Source organism: Mus caroli, chromosome 7 (assembly GCF_900094665.2).
Source record: "Mus caroli chromosome 7, CAROLI_EIJ_v1.1, whole genome shotgun sequence".
Taxonomy (NCBI): domain Eukaryota; kingdom Metazoa; phylum Chordata; class Mammalia; order Rodentia; family Muridae; genus Mus; species Mus caroli.
The window spans coordinates 18,240,639-18,256,502 of NC_034576.1; the positions used below are offsets into that span (position 1 = coordinate 18,240,639).

The window sequence follows — 15,864 nt, forward strand, 5'->3', positions numbered from 1 at the left end:
TATTTGCTTGGTGGCTCAGTCTCTGACAGCTCCCAGAGGTCCAAGTTATTTTTCTGTTTGTTTGTTTGTTTCTTTTCTTTCTTTCTTTCTTTTTAATTTTTGTTTGTGCTCATTAAGTTTTGTTTCATTTTATTTCCTTTTGAGATGAGGGTTCACTATGTAGCCCAGGCTACCCTTGAGCTCATGAGCCAACCACTGAAGTTCCTGAATGTTAGGATTACAGTCATCTGCCACTCTTGGCTTCCAAAAGAAATCCTTCAAAACATTTTTCTACACTCATCAGGGGAAAGTGTGTGTGTGCTTGTACTGGCGTTGGTTCTCTCCTTCCACCACGTGGGTCCCAGGGGTGGGACTCAGCTCCTCAGGCTCAGTGACAAATCCACTGACCCTCCAAAGAAACCTTGATCCCCTTAGCCGTTGCCCCCAATCCCTCCCCCAGCTAATTCCTTTCCTTCTCCCTAAGCCATCACTAGTCGTCTGTGTCTACAGATTTTCCTGTTCTGGACACTTTAGAAATGCTTAAGTAATAGAATATAAAATCAATCAGGGTGTGGTGGTGTAAACCTACAATCCCAGAACTCAGGAAGAGGCAGGAGGATCAGAAATCCTTAGCTACATAGTGAGTTCCAGGACAGCCTGGACTATATGAAACCACGCCTTTTCAAACAAAACAAACCTAAAGAGCTGGAGAGATGGCTGAACAGTTAAGAGCAGTGGCTGCTTTTCTAGAGGACTCAGATTTGATTCCCAGCACCCACATGGCTATTCACAGCCATCTGTGACAACAGTCCCAGGGGATCTGATGCCGCCTTCTGACCTCTGCAGGCACCAGGGCATGCACATGGTACTCATATATACATGAAAGCAAAATACCCACACACATAAAATATCAATATATTTTAAAGTAGAAGATTCTGTGGCCAGCCAGAGCTACCATTGAATTCTAGGATATTTCTACTATTCCTGCGAGCAGTCACCCCAAGCCCTGCCTCCCATCCCTGGCATCCACTAACCTACTTTTCCTTTGATGTGAGGTGAGAAGCATGCGAAGGCCATAGCAGAAAAAGTGCCCCCCCCCATTGCTCTCCATTTCACTGACTTTAGGATGTCTTACCAAAGCCGGCAGCTCAGTGGCTAGGACGACTGTCCAGGAAGTTCCTGGGGTCTGTCAGTCGGCCTCAGTGCTAGGATTGCAGCACACATAGCCATGTCTGGCTTTTTACGTAAGTGCTGGAAATTCAAACATACCTCCTTCGGCCTAGACAGTTGGCTCAGCTCTTCAGAGCTCAGTCTCTGTTCTGGAGGACCTGGGTTCAGTTCCTAGCACCCGCCTGGCATCTATCAGCTGCCTCCAACACCAGTTCAATATCCCAGTACTAGAAAGTAATGATGTTATCACAGTTCACACCCAGACTCCACAAAGCAATAAAGCTAGAGTGATTCCCCAGACTATTTTTGGTTTGGAGCTTTTTTTTAAAAAAATTAAGTATTACAGTGCAGGCTAGGCTAGCCCAGAACTCACTGTGTTGTGCAGTCTGGTCTTGAACTTACGATCTTCCAGCCTCAGCCTGAAGCCAGCCTGGGCTGAGAGGGGGGAGAAATGGAAGGAAAGAGGAGGAGAGAGAATTGTGTAAAGTAAGATTTGGAGTTTTGAGGGAGGTACTGGGAGGCGGGGGGCTAGGAGCCAGAGCTCACACAGGCAGAAGTTGGGAGGAATGGTGCAAGCTTGGGACAGTCACAAGATGGGCTTCCAGTAAGCCGACAGGACGTTATTCATAAACGTTTACCTGCCGTAGAAGAGGAGACATCGGAGGTCCCAGAGATATGGGCCAGGCTTTCTGAGGGACCGTTTCTGACAAAGTTTTCCCCGAGACAGGGTCTTGCTTATGCATTATGTATATTATTATATATGTGTGTGTGTATAAATATATACACAGAGAGAGAGAGAGCGCTCAGGCTGACCTCAAATTTGACATCCTTCTACCTCCACCCAGTAGGATGCTTGGAATGCAATCATGGAACACACTACGCCCCGCCAAGTATTTCCAAATTTTCTTTTAGGAACTAGTAAGGCTGTCATGGCGTTCATCAGAGGACCGCAGTGGGCCTGCTGATGGACCCTAGAGGAAAGACAAAACAAAAAACAAACAAACAAAAAACGCTGAAGTGATTTGAGACGGCTGCGCGCCCCGTTCTCCCCCGCGCAGACTCTGTCCCTTTCTCCCCCCCTCCCCACGCAGGCCAAGCTCATCGTCCCCAACAGCACGGCAGGACTGATCATCGGTAAGGGAGGAGCGACCGTGAAGGCGGTGATGGAACAGTCCGGCGCGTGGGTGCAGCTGTCGCAGAAGCCCGAGGGCATCAACCTGCAAGAGCGCGTGGTGACCGTGAGCGGCGAGCCGGAGCAGGTGCACAAGGCCGTGAGCGCCATCGTGCAGAAGGTACAGGAAGACCCGCAGAGCAGCAGCTGCCTCAACATCAGCTACGCCAACGTGGCGGGGCCCGTGGCCAACTCCAACCCCACCGGCTCGCCCTACGCCAGCCCGGCCGACGTGCTGCCCGCCGCGGCCGCCGCCTCTGCCGCCGCCGCCTCGGGTCTGCTAGGCCCCGCGGGGCTGGCGGGCGTGGGCGCCTTCCCCGCCGCGCTGCCCGCCTTCTCGGGCACCGACCTGCTGGCCATCAGTACGGCGCTCAACACGTTGGCCAGCTACGGCTACAACACCAACTCGCTCAGCCTGGGCCTCAACTCGGCCGCCGCCTCCGGCGTCCTGGCCGCCGTAGCCGCAGGCGCCAACCCCGCCGCCGCCGCAGCAGCCAACCTCCTGGCGTCCTACGCGGGGGACGCCGGGGCGGGGCCGGGGGCGGGGGCAGCACCGCCACCGCCACCGCCCCCCGGAGCGCTGGGTTCCTTCGCTCTGGCCGCCGCTGCCAATGGCTACCTCGGTGCGGGCGCGGGGGGCGCGGCTGGAGCGGGGGGCGCGCCCCTGGTGGCCGCCGCGGCTGCGGCCGGGGCTGCCGGCGGCTTCCTGACGGCCGAGAAGCTGGCGGCCGAGAGCGCCAAGGAGCTGGTGGAGATCGCGGTGCCCGAGAACCTGGTGGGGGCCATCCTGGGCAAAGGGGGCAAGACGCTGGTGGAGTACCAGGAGCTGACGGGCGCGCGCATCCAGATCTCCAAGAAGGGCGAGTTCCTGCCCGGCACGCGGAACCGGCGGGTCACCATCACGGGCAGCCCCGCGGCCACGCAAGCCGCTCAATACCTCATCAGCCAGCGGGTCACCTACGAGCAGGGGGTGAGGGCTTCAAACCCACAGAAAGTGGGATGAGGCCTGTGGTGTGCGTCCCCACCCCCTCCCGCTCCTCTTCCCTCCTCTTCCTCCTCTCCCAACTCCCGCCAGACTTCAGCTTGGTGTGACTCCTGCTTGGCTTGGGATGGGGCTGGGGTAGGCCTGGCTGCACCCTCCCTTCTGGTAGTCATAGGCAGGATTGAGTGACGGCTGAGGAGGGGGCTTTTGAGCCCCCTCCCCAGCCTTGAATTGACCCCCCTCCTCCCTCCCTCCCTGTGCTTGACTGGGCCTGACCCACCTCTCCCGGGGTCCAGGTCTATGTGATATCTGTATATATTGCATTTTGTTGATTTTAATAGAAAACAAAGCGTTATTTTCTCTTTCTTTCCCTCCTTTTTTTTTCTTTTTAACTTTTTCTTCTTCTTTTTTTTTGATAAGGACCCCCCCTCTCCTTTATAAGATTTTTTGTTGTTGTTGTTAACATATGGGAGGAGGGGAGGGAGCCTTCAGGTCACCTGGAATGAGGTGCCTCTCCCAAACACAACATCCTGCCTCTCTGATTGCAGTTCCAGAACCTGGGGAAGAGACCCAAGTAGGAGTAGAGGTAGCCACCCAGGAGTCAGAGCTGAAGTGAGGGGTTTCAAACATAGACGCTCACCCCGGTCCGAGCCCCCAGGATCCCCACATTTCCTCAGCTCCTCTCTCCCCCTGCAGTATTCCCTGGAATGGAAGTGTAACTTTCTTCGTTGAGCAGAGATATTCCTGCTGGGAATGACTCCAGCTCTGGGATGCTTCAGGTCCTGTGAGCCACACTGTTGTGAGAGGCCCAGAAGCAGCTGGCTGTAGCTTCTTAGGGCTCTTCCTAGAGGAACAAGGGTCCCTGTTGTGATGTCACTGAATCAAGTATTTACCGGGTGCTTCCAGTAACTCCCTATGATGTCATAGGAAATATTTCCTCAGAGGCTGCTTCCGGTACTGGTTAGAGAAATCGGTACTGGTTAGAGAAAATCATTTCCTGTGAGGTCCCAACAAAAGGCCTCAAAGGTCACTTCTGTGATGGCAGAGGCATGTACTTCCTGTGGAATCTCGAGGTCACTTCCAATGGCATCATAGGGATGATGTTGCTTCCGGTGTTGGACAGTGGCCAGTCCCTAAGATCCCCCCCCTCCCTCTACACTCCTCTTTGGTGGGTGTTGGCCCTGGGTGAGGGGGAATCCTTAGGAAGAAATGAGACTTGGGTTTAACATGGAAGATTCTAAGGGGGGAAAAAAAAATCCTGTCAGGGTTATCTCTGTCCAGACACGCTATCTGTGAACTTGCCTTGACAGGCACGAATGGGAGACGAAGCTAGTGAAATATGAATGATTGCTAAAGATCCCCCCTTCCCCACCCCTGCCTTTTGTGTGCATGCCTGTGTCTACGTGGTTTCATTTCATTGATGGATGAGCCAAATGTATGGTGGCTCTGTCAGGCCAGTATGATCTGGTGTAGAGTTCAGTGAGCCTTGCAAAGTTTAGGGTATCTCGGGCTGAAATGCCTTGCGCGGTCTGCCAAATTTGAAGCTTGGCGGCTTCCAGGGAGCTGGTGTATGTTGACGATCTTGATCGGTCAGAAATGTTCCGGTGTGCTCAGCCTTATTAGACTCAGAGGAGCTAGGAGATTCTCTGGAAGTAGGACAAACCAGGCTACCCTGGGAGTTGTCTTGGGAGTGGCTCACTTGGCATGGTGGCTCTGGTCAGCTCTGAAGAGTCAGGGCCTGAAAAACCTATAGACTAGGATTGCTGAGACATCCCCCTGTCCCCTAACATCGCCTCCTCTCTGTTGGAGAGCACCTTCAATTTCCTCCAACCCCAAGCAGGGTCCTCAGAGCCCTGGCTCCATCATCAGCATCTCTGGGGGAGGGACACCCCATGCCCGCTCCCTCCTCCATCCATTCCTAGGTCTTCCAGACCCTGCTCTTCTCCATGGCTTTGGGGATATCTGGCCTCCTTGTTTCTATCCCTACAAAGGAGCTGGGAGGAGAGAGACCACCCAGATGATGCCTACTACAGCCCTCAAGCCTGGGAGGGCCCCTACCCCGTGCTAGAGAGCCACCCCAAAATCAAAATGTGAAAATCCCTAGAAAGCAATAGCCTTCGAGGTACCTCGCACTGACTCCCCTTCCCCCAGCCCTTCCACAGGAATGGGAGGCTATGGCTTGAGCACTGGGGTGACTTTTTTTCCACGTCCTCATCTCCCCAGTGAGGGGCAGGCCCCATTTCCTTGACACGCCCCCATCTCCCACCTCCTATCGCTGCTGCCCCTTTATCCCTAATCTCCACCCTGAGCCCAGATGGAGATTTTAGTGCCAAAACAATTCTTGATACCACTTTGTACATATCTTCTACAGTTGGGGCTGCTGAGATTGGAGGTGGGGGCCGGCCCACAGGGCCATTGCTCCCCTCCACCTCTTAAATGACCTTACAGTATTTCATGTAGCTCCACCTGCATGTGGGTAGTAAAGTATCTAGCTGGAATCCCCCCCCCGCGCCCGTAAAACCCTCAGGCCCCATGAGGAGGGGAAGGAATAGGGGTGAAGCAATGTCCAGGATGGGTAGGTGGGATAAAGACACTATTTGTAAATCATCTGTGCCCTCTCTTGGGCAGCCTGCTTTCCATAAGCCCATTGGCTGGAGTCTGGGTCCATTCCCTGTGTGACATGCCCGTGTTCTCAGGGATCCATTCCCCCACCAGCCAGGGCTATCTGAAAAGTAGTTTGCTAGCTTAGTAAGCTGGTCCACTCACCATGTTGGTGAGGAGTGGCACACCTCCCCACCCGCATAGTACCCTGGGAAATTCCATCATCTTCCCTATCCCTTGAAAATCCCTTCTGAAATCCAACCTCAGTCTTTCTGTGCTGTAGTTGGTCCAGAAGGGATACATAATGCAGGTCAGGGATGAGAATTACTTTTAAAATAATAGTAATAACAAAGCTCATTCCCCGCCCCTTCTGCCTGTTAGCCAATCAGATCGCAAAGGATCTGACCGGCCTCCTTGCATCCCACTCTTCAGCACCAGTAGGTGCTTAGTTAGTAAGTGTTGCCTGCATTGAACTGTCTCATCTGCCCTCCTGCTTCCGATACCCCCGCCCCCAGCATTCTCCTCTGCCTCCCTAAGGCCCACTGGGTTTTCCTCTTGTGGTTGCCCCTCCCCCACGGTTCTCTGTCCTGTCTCTACCTTTGTCTGTATTCTTCCCCTCCTGAATTCTCGACTCTCATTTCCCCTTTAAAAGCAAAAAGTGCCAAACTTCCTCGGAACTGAGCCGATCTGGGGTGGGGGGATGAGGATCTTAGATGGAGGGAGGAAACCGCCTCTCTTAGAGGGGGGGGCCTTAAGAGGCAAAGAAAACACTTTAGGATGCTGAGCTAAATTGGATCCCCTTCCTCGTTCCTCTCACCCTGAGTTTTTTCTTAGAATCTTTATAAGAAAAAAAGAAAAAGAAAAAAAAAAACATTTTCAACTAACCCCTACTTTTTTGGATTCCTCTCCCCCAAATTCCACCAGCCAAGGAGAACCCCCTTTGCCTTTTTCTGGGCAAATCCATTGAAACTGGGGATGGAGAGACAGACTCCACCCTCTTTTGCTAGCCCAACGGGGTGGTTGCTGGGGAGGGACCTCAAAGCATTTATGACAAGAGGGGTTCGAAAGTGCCAAATTTCACCTTCTTCATCCTGTCTTGGGCAGGGCTCTGAGCCAGCCTGCCCGGTCATCAGCTTTGCCCTCTCCCAGCCATCTCTCCGTGGGCGGGAAAATTTTGCCGCAATAATTAGCAGGGCAGGGATCGGAAGGCAGGGATTTTGCAGTCTCTGTCTGTACTGGACTTGGAGGTGGGAATTATGGGAGCGTGGCAAGAGTCTTTAAAATGGTTGGGGACCTATACTCGGAATATTACGGTACCACTTGTTTTCCCACGGTATTTTTTTTTTTCTCTCCACTCTTGACCAACCAAATCCCTTGGAATATCGGACCTCCGTTCCCACCTCAGTTCTGTTTCTTCAGCCCGTCCCTGTGGCCAGCACCATCCTTATTACTTAATGGCTAGCTGGTCTCCAGCTACTTGAAAAAGGAGGTTCTCCCTTGCATGGACTCTTGCTGTTTCGAGTCTAACAGGTTAATTTGCAAAAGCGCTCACCAGAGCAGCGGTGAAGGTGGCGATCTAGGCGTCCAGGATGCTCCACTAGGTTGTACACCTGTCGGACAGCCAGACAGGCCTTCTGCCCAGGGCATCAGCCCCAAGCGCCATCCGGAATTGAGGCCGGCGTCGTCAAAGCCTGAACTGGTTGTCACCATGGGGGAGCACAGAATCGCAATACCCTGGTCGGGCGGGGGGGGGGGGCAGAGAAGCCTGGTTTACGCTTTGTGGAGTGTGGACACCGAGCCTTGCGGTCCGAGCCCTCTCTCCACCACAGTCAGCGGTCTCGATGCCCCAGCTGGTGTGTCCGTTCCATCGGGTCCCCAAGGCTATCACCGGAGGCATAGACAACCTCCCGCTTAGTGGCAGGAGGGAGGGAAAGTCTCTGGAGGGTGGTGGTGGTGAAGACTGCTGGTTTTTAACCCTTCTCAGACAGTCTAGGACACTGGTCTCCTTAGAATTAATATAGGGAGACCCTCCTCCTTCCTCCCTTCCCCCCTCCCCCTCCCACCCCCCACAAAACCACCAACCTCTCATCTTCTAAGTGACTCCATCACCACCGGCCACCACGGGAACCTGCGGCCTCATTGCTCCAGCCCGCCCCACTCGACCGTCAGACTCGCTCCATCGAACTCTTTTAATTAACCCTTTCTGTGTTCATCCCACGGAAAACCTGTGTGTCTGGCAGGGAGGCCGGGGGGTGGATGCTAAGGGCAGTTGCTACCTTCCCTCCATCTCCTCCCAGCGCCCATGCCTCCCCATGCCATGCCCCAATCCCTATCCCTCACCCCTTAGGATCCGCCTCCCCTGGGGGCACAGGGATCTTCTAGAAATACCTTTGCAGTTTGGCTTTGCAAAGGCCGGCCTAGGGGGCGTGGCCTCCCCATCGGAGCGCTCACTCTGTCCTCCCCGTTGCCCCCACCCACTCCCCACGCCTTCATTGTAAATAGTCACTTTTGTACTTGGTTTGAGCCAGGCGACGTGGGGAGTCTCTCTCTCTCTCTCTCTCTCTCTCTCTCTCTCTCTCTCTCTCTCTCTCTCTCTCTCTCTCTCTCTTATTTGTGTTGGCATCTCAATTCCTGGAGGCATGGTCCACATCCCGGTTCGATTTGGGAGAAACCCAAGGTGTGCCCCGCCAAAATGTTAAGGATCTCGAGAGAACAGTATTAACTCGATAGAACAGTATTAACTGGTGGGGTGCACAGGTCCTCCGACCGGGAGGAGGGAGAGGAAGCCTTTGTTCTTGAGATCCTGTGAAATGGGTTCGTCCTCCGAGCTCTCTGAAGAACCTTGGTGGAGCTGAGAATTGAATCTCTCCTCTGCTTCCTCTGTTGGAGGCTGGCTCAAAAACAATGGCTTTGGGATGGGGCAGTCTTTGGAGAATTGACTGCTGAATTCTTCCTGGGACCTGAAGCTAACCTCTGGTAGGCTTGTTTTCTTGCAAAGAGGTAGATGAACATCCCTCTCCAACCATTAGAGGAAAGGTCCAAGCCCCGTGGCTGGCCCTGCCTGCTGCCACTCTGCCGCATTATAGTTTGCGGGTGGGATGGGCAGTGAAGTGGCCATGCCTCCAGTTTCTCCATTCAAACCCCTCTTAACTGATTTCCTTCCATCCTCTTTGACCAGCGCCGCCGCCCACTTCCTCTCTGCCACCTCCAGAAGCTCTTGGCTGGGGTCACCGCACTCTCTTCCCTATCCCCCCATCGCCATGCCTGGGCCATGCCCACATCTCCCACCCACCCACTCACCCACCCCCAGTGTCCGTTGTGTGACCTAGTGCACCATGTATTAGCTTCCATGGACCCCCCCCCACCTACCCACTCCCCGCTCCCACCACACCCCTCCCCCACCCCTTCTCCCTCGGCGACTTCACCTTTTTTTGCCGCGATAAACGTCATCTCAGCATCTGTGTCTAATGTTGTCTTTTTTGCTTGGCATCACACACGCCTTCTTAACCCATCCCCTTCCCTCTCCCTCCTCCCTGACACCTCCACCCTCATCCTCAACTCTTTTCCCCTTTGTCCCCCATCCCCCACCCAGGGCTCTGGGCATTTAAGGGAGGGGGGACCTTTAAGGATGGTCTCAGAGGAGGGAGGGGTGTGTTCTCTGATTTGGGCGAACAAATGAGAGTAAGCATGGCCAAAGAAAGTAAGTGTTTCAAGGCTGAACTTGTCCATCCAATATCCAATCCTGGGAACCAGGGTCACCAGCAGCCACACATACACAGAACCCACAGACAGCTCCTGGACACCCGTGTCCACAGGGAGCAGCTCCTCGACTCCAGTAGCACCAGAATAGCCCCGGGGCCAGGTGCTTGGAGCGATGCAAGACCCCACCTCAGACCCCTGAGATTTTGCCCGTCTGAGCCACCAACCTTGCCAACTGTAGAATGAAAAGGTTTTTTTTTAAATGTTATTTCTACATCAATTGTTTATGCTTGAATTTAATACATCATTCACTTTTTAAAGGGTTTATTAAGCACCTATGTGTAAGGCACTGTTCTAAGTGCCAAAGTTAGAAAATGAACTAAACAGACCCAAACATGTCTGCCTTCAGGGAATGTGTGTTCTACTGGAATCCAAATTCTTTCTTAACCTAAAGCCTGGCACACAACACACACACACACAGAACACATCTGGGGGTTTCAGCCATCAGCCAGAGGGGTAAGTCTGGCAAACAGAGAACCAGTTCCCAACCCCTGAACAGCATTTGCGTGGGAAACTCTGGCTTGAGAAAATCCAAGATGGCACCAGGCGTGGCAGTGCAGGTTTGTCATCACAGCACAGGAAGAGAAAGGGGAGAGGATTGAATAGCAAGAGCTGGAAGTCAGCTTGGGGATTCCTGAGGGCTGGTGGCCAACCTGAGCCGTAGCTAATGAGTTCCCAGCCGGGCTGAGTTACATAGCAAGACCCAGTCTCAAAAAAGCTAAAGAAAAAGAAGAAAAGAAACCCAAGATAGGGTCTGGTTGCTATCGCAAGCAAGCCTCCATGGGCATGGGGTAGCCACAGCCAATTCCCAACATGCACTGCTCCTTTGTGTTAACTGCCTCTCCCCCTGGATGGGTTGAAAGATGCAGCCCCGGAGAAGATGCTTAACAAAAATGACCTGCATTTTAAAAGTTAACCATGAAGCTCGGCAGGTGAGGTGCCAAACAAGGAAACCTGACATGGAGACAGATTGTTGGAAGTGTGTAGGCTGCATGTTCTACAGGGGGTAGAGATGGGGGATACGGCCCAGAACACCTCCTATCCTCTCTGGGTCTGAGTCTCCACAAATAGAAAGCATCCTTCATAGGTGTACTTACCTTCTGGAATATCCTATAAGGATGTGTCAATCACTTCATCAGCGTCTAACAACACTGCTTAACAGGCAGTGGTTACCTGGAAGCTCCCCAGCTATAAAAAGCAAAAACCAAGAGAGGAGAGGGTGGGAGGAGAGAGGCTGGAGACTCCGACAAAGTAAGAGATCCCGATGGGGCTGAAGAGAAGTGCAGACCTGAAAATGAGTATCAACTGCTTAAGGAGGTTTCATTCATGCATGTGTTTATCCATTCATCCCACAAATGTTTGTAACCAGAGTGCAATGGTACAGATTTATAATCTCAGCTACTTGGGAGGCTGAAAGAAGAGGTTTGGAAGAAAGCTCAAGGCTTGTCTGGGCTATAAAGCAAGTTTAAGAATGGCTTGAATGCTGGGCAGTGGTGGCACACACCTTTAAGCCCAGCACTTGGGAGGCAGAAGCAGGTGGACTTCTGAGTTCGAGGCCAACCTGGTCTACAGAGTGAGTTCCAGGACAGCCAGGGCTACAGAGAAACCCTGTCTTGGAAAAAAAAAAAAAAAAAGAAAGAAAGAAAGAAAGAAAGAAAGAAAGAAAGAAAGAAAGAAAGAAAGAAAAGAATGGCTTGAACAATTCAGTGAGAGCCTATTTCAAAATTATAAATACAAATTTGGCTGGTATATAACTTAGTGGTAGAGCCCCTGCCTAGAATCCCCCAGTGAGGGGCTGGGGGCGTGGCTCAGTGGTAGAGCCCCTGCCTAGAATCCCCCAGTGAGGGGCTGGGGGNGGCGTGGCTCAGTGGTAGAGCCCCTGCCTAGAATCCCCCAGTGAGGGGCTGGGGGCGTGGCTCAGTGGTAGAGCCCCTGCCTAGAATCCCCCAAGTGAGGGGCTGGGGGTGTGGCTCAGTAGTAGAGGCTGCAACTATCAAGCTTCAGTTCCCAGGTTCAATCCTCAGTGCAGCTTTGAGAAGCCAGGCATGGAGGCTGTGCTCAATGGTACACACAAGCAGATCTCTGAATTTGAGGCCAGCATAGTCTAATTATCGAGTTCCAGACCAGACACAGCTGCACAGCATAGTGTGGGAGAAGGGGGGAAGTATAAGCAGGATGTGTGGGTGGTAAACACCTGTAATCTCAGCATTTTCCCGGTAAAACAAAGAGGATTTTCAGTTCAAGGGCAGCCTCAGCAAGGTCAAGGCTAACCTAGTCTACAAAAGACTTTGCAGGGGTGGATGCACTAAACACATAACCATCAGAACTGTATGTATCAGTTCTGATACATACAGCAATCTATATCTGCTCAACTCCCAGCACACAGTAGGTCCTCAAACCAGGAATCACGGGTTCCTATGGTCCTGGCCTGACACTGTCAAGAAGGTATTTGGAGGCAGGGCTACTTTAGAAAGAATGATTTCCCACCTAGAAGTGGGTGGGGCACTATGGGGTTGGTTCCTCTTCTGCCTTTGGGCAGCTCTGCTGACCTTTCTGGCCTTGGAGATGGAAAGAGGAGGTCAGGGCCAATGTGAGTTGATAGTTGATGGGCGTAGAACAGCAGAGGCAGGTGATGTTCCTGAAGTGAGATGGAGGAAAATTGCAGAGAAGTTGCCTGGAGCAAAAGAAAGAATGCAGGGATGGCAGCAGGAGGGAAAGAGATTGTCCAGGTGAGTGTGTAAAGGGCACAGTAGTGTCAGGCCATCCTGGGCAGTACACTGGGTACAACCCCAGCAACACTGTAAGACCCTGGAGGGGGCGGTGGGGATGACAGGTGACAAGAAAAGAAAAAGGTGAGCTTCTACTTGCCTTAGGTGACAGGAAGTGCTGGCTGTCAGCATGACAAGGGCCCACACTACACTGACTGGAGCAGCAGGACTTCCAAGCTGCCTTTCTCGCTAGTCAAGCTTCCCGCTAAGGCGTCTGATTGATGGGGCCAAACTCAGACCACACAGCTTCCTGGGAAATGTAGTTTTAGCCTTCTGCCTCAGCAGCCCCTGCCAGTGTACTAGCCCTTCGAAAAGAGCTCCAGTTTCGCCACATTTCTGCACGCACTCTCCCTATCCATCCATTTACACCTGTCTCTCACTTTCAGTCTTTCTGTGAATCTCTCTCTGGTTTTAGGTTGGGTTTTCTCTCTCTCTTTCTCTTTTCTTTCAGAATATACTTTATTCTTTGGCAATTCCATACTTATATACAATGTATCTTCATCATACCATTCCCTTGCCTCCCTCTTCTCCCACAACGCCCTGGACAGGATCCCTCTCACCTTAATGCCCTCTCCTTTTGGTTTTGGGGTTTTTGAGACGTGGTCTCACTCTCTAGCCTAGGTTAGCCTCAAGCCATCCTTCTGTCTCAGCCTCTCCATGGTTAGAATTACAGACTTGGGCCTCTTCTCTGAGCTGTTTTTGTTTGTTTCTATTATTTACAGATTTAAAGACTATTTTTAAAAATTATTTTTCATTGTTTTTAATTAGGTGTCTTTTAGGTGTCTGTGGGTGAGTGTGTGCATGTGAGTGGAGGTGCCCGGTGAAGAACAGGAAGTTCTCCTAACTGCCGAGCCACTCCCTTCAGCGCCACCACCTCCTTTTTGAAACAGGGTCTCAGTTCTCTTTCTGAATCCCTGGCTGGTCTAGAGCTAGCTCTCTCTGTAGACCAGGCTGGTCTGGAAGTTGCAGGGATCTTCCAGCCTCTGCCTCCAAAAAACAGACATCAGCCGCTGCACCAGGCCCTGACTCCAGCTCCATTACTGAGTGAGTCTCCCTCTTCATCTTCATCCCATTTTTAGGTGAACCCCAATCTCAGAGCTCTCAGAAGAAGATAAGGGACAGGGCCAGGGGAGGGAGAGGATTGATAAGGGGTGCTCTGGGCTGGGTTTCCCAGCTGAACTCCCTCTACCTGGGGGATAATCAAGACTCGGTCCCAGAAGGAGAACCAGAGTCCAGTGAGCGCCTAGCCTGGACTAGAGTGGCTAATGGAGTGAAGAGCTTTGGGTCAGAGCCAGACCCTTAGTCAGCAAAGTATATGTGAACACTAAGCCCGCCTTATGAAGCCTACGACCACCTCCATCCTATGCCCTTCACTCAATTAAACTTAAATATTAAGTATTTAGTAAGCACCTGCTGGATACTGGTACTGTTGTAGATAGTCAGTGTGCAGCAAAGATGGAGGGGGGAGCTAGGGAAGAGGAACAACAGACTAGCAGGATGTAGTACCTCACACCTGTAATTCTAACACTGAGAAGGCTGAGGCAGGAGGATGGCCTTGAACTCAAGACCAAGCTAGGCTACCTGTTGAATTCAAAGCATGCAGGGGATCTGACACCTGTTGGCCCCCACAGCACCAAATGTGAAGACTTCAGTCCAGATCCCTAGCACCCATGTACATTCCAGGCAGGAAGGGGGACCTACCTGTGATCCTGCACTTGAGAGATGGAGGCGGGACTGCTGGGGTAAAAGGGCTAGCTAGACTAGCCGGATTGGTGAGCTCAACATCCACCCAGAGACTCTGCCTTAGCAATCCAGAATACCTGCCGTTGACTTCTGATGGCCACAGGCATGCATAAATGCTTGCCCACACACACCTGCACGCATGTTGCGCTCATACACAGGTTTAGACACATAGGCACATCCATACACAAACGCAAAGGAGAAAAAGTACAGGAGGGAGGGCAGGTGGCCTCCCTGGTCTGAGGTTATAGGTATGAGACCCCAGACCTAGCTGGTTTTCCTTTGGAAGGAAGAAAGAGGGTGTCAAAGACTGAAGGAAAAAAGGAAGGGATACAGAGTGGGGAGAAGGAAAGATGGAGGGAGGAGGGACACAGCTATGAAGTGGAGATAAATAAACACATGGAAGGACATCGGGATGTCTGGTGGTAAAGCTGGAGATGCTTTCCCCAAAGCCAGAATTTGATCCCTTTAAAGGAAGAAACAGACTCCATACAGTTGTCAGCTGACCTCCGCGTGTACACTGTGACACGCGTGCGCACGCACACACACACACACACACATGAACACACGTAATTTACTCAAACACAATGCACACACCCATATGCAATACATACATACACACAATGCACAATGCAATGTATAGACACAATGCACACACATGCAGTGCACACACATGATGCACACATACACACATGCAATGCACACAATAATAATAAATACATTTTTTTGAAAAAGATGAGACCTAGAGTCAAGACCCTGGTTGCAGCTAGACTTAGAATCAAGAGGGAGGCTAAAAGTACGTCCAAGGTCAGGGCCAAATTTTGATTGAGGCCTGGACTAAGAGTAGAGCCAGGGTCAAGGTCAAGTTGAAATGATGGTCAGGGCCTAGGTTAAGGTTTCAGCTTAGGGTATAGCTAGGTTAGGTCCATCAGATAAGAGTGGGAATGGAGGAGCTGGAGAGGTGGCTCAGCGATTAAGAGCACTGGTTGCTCTTCTAGAGGTCCCAAGTTCAATTCCCAGCACCTACATAGTGGCTGAGAGCCATCAGTAATAGGATCTGACTCCTTCTGGCATGCATTAACTGAGCAAGCAGTGGACATCACTCCTCCATAGTCAAGGCAGGGGGACGCCTGTTCCAGGCCAGCCAGGGCTAAATAGTGGGACCCTGTCTTTAAAAAAATATAGAGAGAGAGGGGCTGGAGAGATGGCTCAGCAGTTAAAGCACTGACTACTTTTCCACAGGTCCTGAGTTCAAATCCCAGCAACCACAACCATCTGTAAAGGGATCAGATACCGATTTCTGGTGTGTCTGAAGAAAGTGACAGTGTACTCACATACATTAAATAAATAAATAAATAAATAAATAAATAAATAAATAAATAAATCTTTTTTAAAAATAGAATAAAATAAACAAAGAGGATGTGAAGCTAGGACTAATGTAGGGTAGGGAGAGATGTCTGTAGAAGGTTAGGGCTGCCCTCTTCCTTTGGCCTTTTGAGTCGGAGTCTCGCTCAGCTCTGAAGCCCAGGCTATCCTAGAAGACCAGGCTATCCTAGAACTCTGTAATGCAAGCTGGCCTCAAAGTCCCATCAGACTGTCCTGCCTTCATACTGCTGGAACTACAAGAGTGAGGGAGCATGCTTAGCTTTTAAATACAACTTATTACCAGAAAGTGCCAGGTAGCCGGAGCTGGC

The 15,864-nt window shown here is 51.7% G+C and overlaps 1 protein-coding gene across 1 annotated transcript in view; it reads left to right on the plus strand.

Moving 5' to 3' along the window:
• The window catches only part of Nova2 (NOVA alternative splicing regulator 2), a 41,091-nt gene extending 30,625 nt beyond the window's left edge, over nt 1–10,466 (plus strand). The window contains exon 4 of the mRNA XM_029479254.1: nt 2,241–10,466. Within this exon, the coding sequence (XP_029335114.1) occupies nt 2,241–3,323 (1,083 nt within the window). The 3' untranslated portion in view covers nt 3,324–10,466. The remainder of the gene's footprint in view (nt 1–2,240) is intronic.
• The last annotated feature ends 5,398 nt before the right edge of the window (nt 10,467–15,864 follow it).